The sequence below is a fragment of the Plecotus auritus genome (assembly GCF_963455305.1).
Source record: "Plecotus auritus genome assembly, chromosome: 4".
NCBI lineage: Eukaryota > Metazoa > Chordata > Mammalia > Chiroptera > Vespertilionidae > Plecotus > Plecotus auritus.
In genome coordinates, this window is record NC_137775.1 from 137,442,181 (window position 1) to 137,454,802 (window position 12,622).

Below are 12,622 nucleotides of genomic sequence, written 5' to 3' on the forward strand. Positions count from 1 at the left end.
TGGGAAGGCCAGTTCAAATAACTCTCTTAGAAGGTAATAAGGAGATGGAACATGTAAAAGAGAAGAAAAGCTGTTTGACACATAGAAATAACAGCGGGGCGGGGGAGGGAGGAGGGAGGAGCAGCGCCTAAATCAAAGAACTTGTTTCTTTGAGCTCTTCTGTCAGTGATTCTGTTAGTGAAGGTGACAAAGTCAAAGAGGAAGAAGCATGTTACTCCCGAAAAAGCTATAAAGAAGCAAAAGACAGGTGAAACTTCAAGAGCTCTGCCATCTTCTAAGCAGAGCAGCAGCAGCAGACAGGGTAACACATCTCAGGTTGTGAAAACAAGGTATGTCAGCGTTGGGGACTTTAAAAGGAAAAGGCCTATATTAGAGAATACTGGGTGGATCCAGAAGGTGAACTGCACCCAGGAAGAAAGGTTTTTGACTTTGAGGATACAGTAAGAAATGGTGAAATCAGAGCCATACAAAATCTGCACTGTTTTAGTTGTTTTTATCTATCTTTTTACATTGGCTTTCCCCACCCCCCCCTAAACATTGTTTTCCAAGCTATTGTATGTTTGGATTGCAGAACAATTTGCAGTAATACTTTTTGTTAATGTGCTTTATTAAAAATGTTCTGAGTGAAGCTAATTGTCAACTTTATTAAGGAGGATTGCTTTGTGCCCACCACCTAGTGTAAAATAAAATCAAATAATAAAAATAAAAGAAATAACAGGATAAGTGTATGTGTAACTGGATTCCCAGAAGGAGATGTTAAAAATGAAAAGAAAGAATAAAGTATTTGAAGAATTAATGACCAAGAATTGCACTGAGTAAATAAAGATAAAACAAAACAAATGAAAAAAACTAGATTGAAAAGGCTCACAGGGTGTGAAACAAGATGAATAAGCTGGGACAGAACCCTTCACTCTTATGCACATTATAGAAAAACTTAAGAATATCAAAGATAAAAGGAAAGCTTATAGAGCTTTACAAAAGAGCAGATCCAGAATCAGAGTGGCCTTCTCAGCAAGACTGCAGGTCAACAAGATTCTGCATTACATTTTAGTCTAGTAAATGTTTTATTCTTAATTTAAAATGACACCAAGAAGAAAAGTTTAGAAATGTTTTTCTGACTAAAATAAAATATCTTTGGGCTAATATATATATATATATATATATATATATATATATATATCATGACATGTTCATACAATAGAATATTATTCAGCCATAAAAAGGGAAGAAGTTCTCATACAAGCTACAACATAGATACAAATTGAAAACATAATGCTAAGTGAAAAAAGCCTATCATAAAACACTATATATATCATCTGATTCCATTTACTATATGAAAAGTCTAGAATAGGAAAATCTATAGTGATTAAAAGTAGATTAGTGGGCCAAAACCGGTTTGGCTCAGTGGATAGAGCGTCGGCCTGTGGACTGGGAGGTCCCGGGTTCGATTCCGGTCAAGGGCACGTACCTTGGTTGCGGGCACATCCCCGGTAGGAGGTGTGCAGGAGGCAGCTGATCGATATTTCTCTCTCATCGATGTTTCTGACTCTCTATCCCCCTCCCTTCCTCTCTGTAAAATATCAATAAAATATATTAAAAAAAAAAAAAAGTAGATTAGTGGTTTCCAGGGGCAAAATATAGAGAAAATGGGTAGTGATTGCTTATGTGTGTAGGGATTCTTTAGGGATCATGAAAATATTCTAAAATTAAATTGTGGTGCTAATTGCTTAACTCTATATGGAAAAAAACAACACTGAATTTACACTCAAAGACATACTAAAGACATTAAAGACAAAGATTATTGCAATGTTTTAAAGGTAGAACTGGCAGGATTTAGCTATAGAATGGATACGAGATATCAGAGAAGAGAGGAATCAAAAGTCATTCTGTTCCATGCCTCTGGACCTATTTTGTTTGTCAGTTTATTATGTTCATTAGATTCTACTCCTAAGAAGTAAGATCATGCGATATTTGTCTTTTTCTTACTGGCTTACTTCACTCAATATATCTTGGGGGGTAGAGGGAGATGGGAAGATATTAACCAAAGAACTTATATACCTATATGCATAACCAATAAATACAGACAATAGTGTGGTGAAGGCCAGGGTGGGGAAGAAGCTGGGAGGAGAGAGGAAAAAGGGGGGTATCAGGGGACATCTGTAATACTGTCGACAACAATAATAAAAAAGGCTAATAATATTGAAAAATACATTGAAAATTCTATCAGACAGTGTTATAAATTTTTCTTTCAACAGTCATACCACTTTTTCAAGAATTTTAAAATGAGGCGAAAAAAGTGATTCTAATATTTTTGGCCTGAGTAACTTTCAGGGTCTTCATCTTATCTGGGGAAGACAGTGGGTGAAGTATATTAATCTGGGGGTAAGATCTGGAGTTTTGTTTTGGACAAGTTATATCTGAGATGTTTATTAGAGATGCTGAGTAAAGAGCTGAACATATGAGACTGGAAGTCAAGGGAAATGATCAAACTGGAGATGTGCATTTGGGGGTTGTTAGATTAAATATGGTGTTTAAAATCATAAGACTGGTATAGGCCAATAAGGAAGTGAGTGTATATAGATAAAAGAACAAGTCCAAGACTAAAACTTGGGAACTCTGATGTTGAGAGATTATAGAGATATGGTGGCATCAGTAAAGGACACTGGAAAGAGGTAGCTGGTGGACAAAAGATCATGATGTCCTGGAGGCCAAGTACAGTAAGAGGAAAGAATAACTGTCAAATGATGCTGATAATATCAAGTAAAAGAAGAGCTGAGAATTGACCTTTAGGTTTAAAAATATATAAGTCATTGGTGATTTAGAAAGAGCAGTTTTAGGGGGGAGGGGCTGAAGTCCCTATTTCCTTGCTAGTTGGTGGCTGAGGGTCCTTCTCAGTTTCTAGAGACTATTCACATTTCTTGCCTTGCAGCTTCCTTCTTCCATCTCCAAAGGCTACAATGATGGGTCAGGTCCTTCTCATGCTTTGAATCTCTACGGCCTCTTTTTCTGTTGTCACATCTCTCTGGCCAAATATTCTGCCTTCCTCTTCTACTTTGAAGGGCCCCTGTGATTACATTGGTTTACCCAGATAATCCAGAATAATCTCCCCATTTTAATGTCCATAAACATAAGCACATCTGCAGAGCTGCATTTTTCCATGTAAGATACCATATTCATGGGTTCTGGGGGTTAGGGTGTGGACATTTTTATGAGGGGCATTTTTATGCCTCACACAGAAGTCATTAAAGTATAGGTTGTACTTTAAACCTTCAGAATAGAAAATATTGCCCAAGGATATGGTGTGATTGCTTCCTGTATTTTCTTTTGGGAGATTATTTTACCCATCCTTGTCCTATGTGCCCCAATCTCTTGCGTATTTAGAATTCCAGATTCGGGATATCTGGATAGGCATTTTACCAAATTCTCAGCAAGAGGACTGGTACCCACTTTCTTGACCTTGTTAACCTCATGATCTGTGGCTAAGTCCAATTTCTACCCATCCTTCACCTTCTCTCAGCCATCTCTGCCTCTTGGGCTCTGTTGCTGCCCTGAGCGTATGCTCTCCTTATATGTAGGTGACTTACTCACCTTGCTCTGGAACTGCCAGCATCCTTTTTTACTTGATTCATGGCTGTTGACTCTTTCCTGGAGTTCCGTTTTTTGCTTCCTGTCCATCCACTAGCTCTCTCCCTGCTGCATGCTGCAGACAGTACATTAGTGGAATCAAGCATGACTCTTCGTAGGAAAGCTTATTCCAGCACCCAGGATCTGAGCCCCAAGTGAGAGCTTCAAGCCCTTTGAATGATAAAAAGAAGTAGCAGGAAAATAAAAGACAACATCTGTTGTGATGCCACATGGACTCTCCTGTAATTCTGAGGGTAAGAGCATGGGATTGAGAATCTGACATCCTGGGGTTCCACTCCAGGATCTGATATCTACCAGCTATGGACAATGTTAAGTTACCACTTTTAGTCAGGATTTTCTCATTTATAATGTGGGGATAAAAGATAACCTCAAAGGTTTGTTATAAGCATTAAATGAGATAGTAGATGACCCCCAATCCAGTGTAACAAATGCTCACTTCATCTTTTTTTTTTTTTTATATATAATTTATTGTTTAAGGTATTACAAATAGTAGTACATATGTCTCCTTTTTTCCCCCCATTGATCTCACTTTATCTTTTTTCCTGGTTCTCCCCATCAAATAAGAAAACGTAAGCTACTTGTGTGATGCCTCCAGATATTTCTATCTGGACACTTTTATTTTGAGTTTGGGGGAAATAGCAGAGTTGGGTGTGGAGCTGGTGGGCTGCAGAGCGAGTAGCGGGGTCTCATTTGTCTTTAGTGGTGTTCTCAATCCAGGGTATATATTTGTAAACATTGGTGTAGATGCCGACATCCCCACCCATGAAGTGTCCGACCTCGATCCCCTGGAGCTTGTTTTTGCAGATGACAGTAGCGACAGCCACTTCCTATCAGAGATGGTGCAGAGAGAGGGACAGAGAGAGAGATGGTCAGATTTTTTCCTCAAAGGTGCCCTCTAGTCCCCAACTTGGGCGAGCCCTGCCTAGAGGTAGCATGCTGGGTTATCACCAGAGCACTGAATTGGGAGACAGGAAGCTCTAGACATTATATCTGGCTTTGCTGTCATTAGACTTGTGTGATCTTGAGAAAGTTAGAGAAAAACCTCTTTAGAACTCACATGTAAAATGAGTCAAACCCCATTTATTTGAACTGGTGAAGCCAGCTTCAATTTCTGAAAAGTGTAAATTATTTTTGTCAGCAATGCCCATTTTCACTTGCAGCTATGAGAATAAAAGTATTATGAACTGTAGGCCCGTCACGAAGCCCTTAAATGAATAAAGACATTTGTAAGGAGAGCCCATTACTGAAGAAACAATGGGGGCTTGCTTCAGCCTTATCAGATTCTCGAAAAATTTGAGATGATGAAAACTTTATATTTTTTTTAAATATCAGGATTAAGTGGTTAACTAGATACATACATATTCATGAAAGCTAAAATAAAGGAAAGATTACCCCAAAAATTCGGCTGAACACTTTGACAAATTTCACACATAAGGCGTTCCTGTGGCTTCTTCCTTGCTCGGTTGTCTGGCACTCTTTATCAGACATTACGGGGGCCTCCAGGGTCTGCCTCAAGTCAGGGTGCCTGCCTGAGGGGAGAAGGGAGAGAGAACCCTTCCTGTTCACAGCTGGTACTTAGCCCTTCCACCCTCTACTGCAACCGAGGTTCTAGTTATGTGTCTGAGAAAAAGGAGGAGTAAGAACAGGGGAGGAAATGATCCTGGACATTTATGAGAGTCAATCCTGAGGATTTTGAAATGGCATTTATGTCTCTGTAAAAAGCAGAGTTTTCTTTCTACTCTGTGTCCAGGCTTGGAGGAATATGAGGTGACCTGACTCAAGTCCTCAGAGGTCTCCTCTGCATATTAACGAGCCTGTATGGGAGGGAGGAGCACAACCTCTTTAACATGAATCCTGCCTCTGACAATCAGGACCCTTGTCCTCTGTGCAGTGAGATGGCCTGTGATCCAGCTGCTGAAGCCCTAAAGAGGCAGTGGGGCATCAGACATCCTGGCAAAGGAGGAGCTTTGGACTTCTAAGGTAGGGGGTCTCTTTTTGCCAGACTGCTCCTGTAGTCTCTCCCTCCCCCCAATCCTCCCAATCTCCTCCTCTCTTTCCTCATCTCTACAGACATGAGTGATCTTCTTGAGGGATAATTGATGGCCCTGACTTGCTGTGAGAGGTGCACTCACCACTGTTGTCATGGCTCCAGTCCAGACCTGAAAGCAGACAGACGGTGCCTGGCCGGACGTTGCTGGTGGCGAGGGTGAGAGGCTGGACTTTGTGGCTGAAGTTGGCTGACTTGGCCAGCTTAATGAGCATGAGGTCATCCTGGGGGTAGCTATCACTAAAGTTCCAGTAGCGGATAATATTGATGGGGCTAATGGTCTGCTCTGTTCCATCTCTGACTCTGATCCTGAAATTTCCCAGCAACACTTTCAGATTTCTGGAGGGAGAGGATTTGGAAGTAATCACTGTCATCACCATCATCATCATTGTCATCACCATCACCATCACCAAAGCTGATATTGAATGTCACAATGTGCCAGGTACTGTGCCAAGTACTGTGCCAGGGACTCTATCTAGATTCTGAGTTACCTCATTTAATATTCACAACAAACTAATGAATTCATTCTATTTTTAATCCCTATTTTTCAGATGAAGTCACCCTTAGTCCCACAGCCAGTGGCGGAGCATTTAACTTCTATATTTTTATGTAGTGTCCTTAATGGGGAAGAGAGGGAGATTGTGCATGGATGATTTGTATGCATGCATATAAGCATAACCAATGGACACAGACAGTAGGGGAGTGAGGGCCTGTGCTAGGGGGTGGGAGCAGGTGGGGAGAGGTCAATGGGGGAAAAGGGAGACATATGTAATACTTTCAACAATAAAGAATGAAAAAAAAATTGTGCACAGCACAGATATATTATTTCCCTTCTTTCCAGCACCAACCTATCCAGTTGGGCATTTCTGTTTTGGCAGAAATAAGAGAATGGGATGACCTGAATGTTGGATAGCTCCTGTTTGCTTCATCAGATCCACTCCCAGCCCTACTTTGTCCTGCTCTGTACTTTTGTAACATATGTTGATTTAAAATCAATGGGTTTTGGCTAGTAGGAAGCACTAGGAAGTAACCAGAGGAATAAGAGTGAGGTTTGAGTATTTATCTTCCTGGCTCCTTTCCTACATGGTTGCCACAGATTGGCTGTTGGCTGTCTCATGACGAAAGGTTACAACTCATAAAAGGTGGTCTTTTTAGAAAATGATTCCTTTAGTTCTCCTTCCCCTATCCCCTCCCTCTCTCCTCACCCCTTTAGGTCTAGGGGTAGTAACTGCACCTTTCTTTGTTTTTTTGTTAATCCTCACCAGAGGATATTTTTAGAGAGAGTGGAAGGAAGTGGGAGAGACAGACAGAGAGAGAAATATCGATGTGACAGGATGGGTTGCCTCTTGCACTCGCCCCAACTCTGGGGACAGGGATCAAATATGCAACAGAGGTACATGGCCCTTTACCATAATTGAACCTGCAACCCTTCAGTTCATGGGCCGATGCTCTGTCCACTGAGCCAAACCAGCTAGGGCTGCACCTTTCAAATACTAACCATGGGAGTACTGAAGTATTCTTTGTGTTTTTCCCATTTCCCTTGTCCATATCTTTGTTATTAGTCCTTTTTAAAAATTCTCCTCAATTTATCCAGTTTGAGTGCATCATAAGTTATCTGCTGGTCCTTAACTTATCAAACACATATTGTCAGTACAAAACTTGAGAAAACTGATGAGAGGTTGAGGCATAATATCTACAACAGGGTTCTTCAATGGCAGCACTATTGACATTTTGGGCTAGGTAATTATGTGTTGTGGAGGCTGTCCTGTACATTGCAGACATTTGGCAGCATCCTTGCTCTGGCTTCTGTTCACTAGATAGATGCCAATAGCACAGCCACCCCTACCCCCAATTCCATTGTGACAACCAAAAATATCTTTGGACTTTGCCAAATGTGCCCTGGAGGGAAAGTTGCCTCTATTTGAGAACCACTGATATAGAATGAGTAGTAGCTGTTTTGGAAGGGTGGGGATGCCCAACACTCACGGTAAGTAGCAGTGAGCTGGGGCCAGCACCCAGTTTTTTTTGATGAGGACACCCACACAGGGGTTGAAGTGAGACTTGAGGTATGCCAAATAGGGAGCATGGTCTTCTTTCTGCACAGATGAGTGAGTGGAGAAAAATGCTCCTGAGAAAACAAAATGTCTTCATATATAAGACATTCTTATAACAAATAATACCATCAATAATTTCCTAGTTGAAAAGGAATATATACAGTTCTAAAGAAGTAATTGGCCAGGAAATATTTGACATTTTTTCCTAATAAAAATGTAAATTGAAACAACATACCATTTTATATAATATTTATAATAATCATTTTTGTTTAATGTTGATAAGATTAAATCAAGGAAAGTACAATGAGAAGAATGCTCATTCACTGTTTGTAGGAATGTGAATTGATTCTTACTTTTTGAAAAACAATTTAGAAATAAGTATCAAAAATTATAAATGGTTCATCACCTGTGATCTAATAGTTCCAGCCCCAAGAATCCATTCTACTAAAATAATCAGATGTTGACAAAATTATGAATAAATATGCTCATTTTAGCACTCTTTATAGTAGCTAAACATTGGAAACATAAATGTCCAATACAGTAATGTTGGACATTAAAATGAAAAAGTACATGTACAAATGGAGCATCATACATATTAAATTGTATAAATAATATTTATAAATGTGGAACAGCAAAGGAAATATTGGTAACTTTTTTTAAGTTAAAAATAATTAAATCCAGTAATTCAATGGTCTAAAATAAGTAAAGAAGCAACAAATAAACCATTTAAATGCAAAAATATATAAATGAAGTCTGGGAGTAAATTCAAACCAACTATTAGCACTGGAGGAGTGGGCTCAGCCTGTCCTGAGAGCCCTTGAATGGGGCATAGGAAGGAAAAACCCTAATTCTGCTCATGACCCTTTCTCTTGACTCTTTTTTGCACCCTCTACACACTCTGCGTCTGCCTTACTCTATCCTACATTAACCCATGTCTTTCAGGATAGATTAGAAGGTCATGGATACATACCAACAAGGACACTCAAATAGAAGATAAATTTCATAGCAATCTAGATCTTTCCCTGTGACATGTAGGAGAAGATCAGTGGAGTATGGAACTTTTTCAGCTCAGTCTTCTCCTTGAGAACACCTGGTAGAATCAGTGGATATGGTTAGGCATGGGGACACACAATGGCAATGAGATTGGAAAGCAGCTCTTGGCTTAAATGGGGACAGAAGAGGGTTCCACATAGACAGATGGAGGCCCTTCTGCACCAGGGAAGGAGGGGACTGTACCTCCCTTGGGGTCTTTTAGGGAAGGAAGGAAAAAGAAGCCTATCTCTTTAGACTTCTGGATCCAGATTTCTCTATCTGCTATTCCTAAAAGCCCATCTGACTAAAAGTAGTTCAGCTGTCTGTGGCAGTGGTCGGCAAACTGCGGCTCGCGAGCCACATGCGGCTCTTTGGCCCCTTGAGTGTGGCTCTTCCACAAAATACCATGACCTGGGCAAGTCTATTTTGAAGAAGTGGCGGTAGAAGAAGTTTAAGTTTAAAAAATTTGGCTCTCAAAAGAAATTTCAATCATTGTACTATTGATATTTGGCTCTGTTGACTAATGAGTTTGTTGATCACTGGTCTGTGGGAAAGGGAGCTTTAGACTCAGGACTTAGATTCTCCATGGAGTGTCTGAGGCCAGGACTATAGGAGACAGGATTCTGCACCTTAGCTCAAGAAGACAGTGTCCCCAAGTTTGCTCTGAACCCCCTAGTAGTTATTTATACTTTCCCTCGGCCCCTCCCTTCTTTATTACATTAGCTTCATCTTTCCCTGGGGTTATTGTTTCATCACTTGGTCATCACCACCAACTTAGTCTGGCCATCCTGATATACAGTTTTGAGCTAAGAAAATCCTATATAATAAAGAAGTAATATGCAAATGGTCTTTACATCGTGACGGTAACGACCTGTCAGCAAGAGGGTGGGGCAGCGAGCTTCAAGTGGCAGAGAGCTACAGAAGCGCGGGGCGGCCAGCTGAGGCAAGCAGCAGCTAGCTGCTTGCGCACCAATTCGTGCACAGGGCCACTAGTATAGGAACAAAAAACATTCATAGAGCAGTTATTTTGACAATTGGAGAATGGTTTGAATTCTAGATTACATCAGCTGTAGGATCTACTGTATGTAGATGACAGTTAAGGCAGGATCTCTAAGTGGTTTTTTTAACCTAATGAAAAGATTTTTTCAGTCAATTATCTGCCTCTTTCATCTTGGAATAATTGGGAATACACTTTAACAAGAAAAAGAGCAGTAATGCTGATAGCTAATACCCATTGAATGCTTACTGAATCCTAGGCACTGAACTAAGTTCTTTAGAGACATTGTTAGTAGTGATTTTATATTGTTACTCTAATATGATGTAAATTACACTTTGTATCACTATAAACCTTTAAATTTTCTTAAGCCCACAGTCTCATGTCAATGTCACAGCTGGGGAAAGTGGAGACAGGGCTGGCCTGATATAATTTTTTTCTGGAGCTGTAGGTGACACCTGAAACAGGGAGAATTTAATTTTCTCAAAATCACACATGACTGGAAAGACTAGAAGTCAAATCTGGGTCTTACTGGATAAACACAGCTTTTCAAGCACATACTCTAGGCTGCAACTAATCAACCAGTGTTCATGAATCTTGGAAAACTACACAAAGTTCCCTCACACCAAGTCCCTCAAGTGTAAAATGAAAAGCAGATGTGGCACATACTTTTCTGAATGTTACAATGAACACAGAGGTACATTGTGGAGAGGGCTGCTTAAGGAAATGCAGGTGGGGCAAAAGGAGGTTTACAGTTGTGTGTATATGAAACACAGCTTATTCTTGTATTACTATTTATTAATTATTGTATTATTTTCCATAAGAGCAATTGTAAACCTACTTTTGCCCTACCCTGGATACTGAGGTTCCAAGATAGCATGAAGTTGTGGAAGGTTTCCTGTGGCGTAGGATGGACTTAGTTAACACAGGTGAAAAGTTGAGAAAGAGATATACTTACTCTGAGGTTGTTTCCCCCAGATATTTTGGAAATACTATGGGCTAGGACGGGAGTGTGAGGCCTGGTTTGGAAGTGTGAGATCTAAGCAGAAAAGCAGGATCACTATCTAGGAAAAGATCTCTAAAAACAATAGATTTTTCTGGAGGAAGTTAGCACTGGGGACTCTGACCTCTCTATGAGTTTCAAATTGGTATCTCTAGCCCAGACTTCCAATCCCACATCTTCATATGCCTCTTAGAAGCCATTGTTGGCATCTTCCTTAGGCCCCTGACATTTAGCATGTTAAAATTACACCCCTCATTTCTCCAGCCTTTCAGATTCATTCTTTTACCTGTTTTCCTTATTTTGGAAGATAAATCTACCTTCCACTTGTTTGGTTTCTCTCTTTTTCTCACCACTCAGTCCCCAAATCCTTCCTATTTTGAGGAATCCCTAAAATCCACCCATATCTTCCCATTCTCACTGCTGTCATTCTAATCTAGGTCATAAACTTGTCTCCCATGAGCTAATGTATGTGACCATCCACTGTTTCCCAAATTGACTTTCTCTCTGACTCAGAATTGTTTTTTCTCTAAAATCCAAATGAGGTCACATTAGTCTTCTTCTTAAAACTCTTCAGTAGTTCCCTACTGCCTAAAGAATAAACCTGAGCATGGTTCAGGGACCTCCCTTGATCCTCATCTCATTTTGTCTTTGTCAGCCTTTCTTTTCATCCCTCTTGGACTCTCCTCTCCCATCTGGTCAGCCTATACACTTTATTTTGAGGCCTACCAAACTTAATGTGGGTTTTCTTGTTTAATACTAATAACTTTAGCCCTTAGCTCATCCTTAAGCTTATGAATCCCATTCATTTTTTCCCTTTTTGTTTTAGGTTATTGATAGTTCTTAAAGCTTCTCTTAGAAAAATTAACTTTAGAATCTTATGGATGGGTGGATGGTGTGTATGTGTGTGAGAGATATTCAATATTTTCTCATATGTTTGTAAATTAGTTGTTATTAAGTTCTTTGTCTAGTACTGTTATTATAGCTTCTCTGTACCTATGGAGACATATCTGTCCCCAGCCTTATTCCACAGAATATCTCAAGTTTATAGGACTCTAAATCTATTATTGTTTTATTCTGCCATCTGGTTTACCATTTAAGTAATACTCTTGTCATATTTTGCCACCAAAAATAAAATTTAAAAAGGCAGATAGAAAGTTGAGAGAGAGGGAGAGAGAGAGAGAGAGCGCGCAAGTGAGCATAAGCGGGTCATGTCTGAGGGGACAGTGTGATGGGTATTGGTTGGGAACTTCTATTCAAATTAATATCTGTGGTTGTATGGTATGGATCTGTACAAGTGAAGCAGTTCTGAGCAAGAGTGGGCTGAGTGTGACATATGCATAAAGGGGAGGGGAGTCAGTGTCACACAGAGGGGTGGAGACAGCTCTGCTTCATCAGAGTAGTCCAGAACGGAGAGGGGTCAATGGGACATGTAGAGGGAGGGGTGCAAGTCACACACTGTGGGGAAGGAACTAGTGAAAAAACTGAGAGGCAAGGGAATGAACTTGGGATGAATTTTTAACTCCACAGAAGGTTAATTGACTCCTACTTTGGAATTCTTTCCCCTAGATGAGGTGGATAAAGCTAAAATCCTAGGAACTCATCATCCCATAGGGTGGATTTTTACTTAGGCTGAGAAGATTTCTGTATCTACTGTCCTGTTTTACACTGAGGCTCAAGACCAGAAAGAGAGCCCTTGAGACTACAAACTTGTATAGAGTCCTCATCCTGGTTCAATCTCCTGCACCTCCTCCCACTGAATCCCCACGCAGGTTATAAGTTCTGTCCCTGCTTTGTGCCTACTAGTTTCCACTAGATCCTTATCTTCAGAACAGGATTCAGGCATCAAC

At 40.3% G+C, this 12,622-nt stretch overlaps 1 protein-coding gene across 1 annotated transcript; it reads right to left on the reverse strand.

Moving 5' to 3' along the window:
• Nucleotides 1-4,331: 4,331 nt before the first annotated feature.
• PRSS37 (serine protease 37) lies at nucleotides 4,332-8,750 on the reverse strand (the record flags this gene model as incomplete). Its single annotated transcript, XM_080664010.1, has 5 exons — nucleotides 4,332-4,472; nucleotides 5,038-5,170; nucleotides 5,774-6,031; nucleotides 7,679-7,820; nucleotides 8,717-8,750. The coding sequence occupies 5 exons, from the start codon at nucleotides 8,748-8,750 to the stop codon at nucleotides 4,332-4,334; spliced, it is 708 nt and encodes a 235-aa protein (XP_080520136.1).
• Between the last annotated feature and the right edge of the window lie 3,872 nt (nucleotides 8,751-12,622).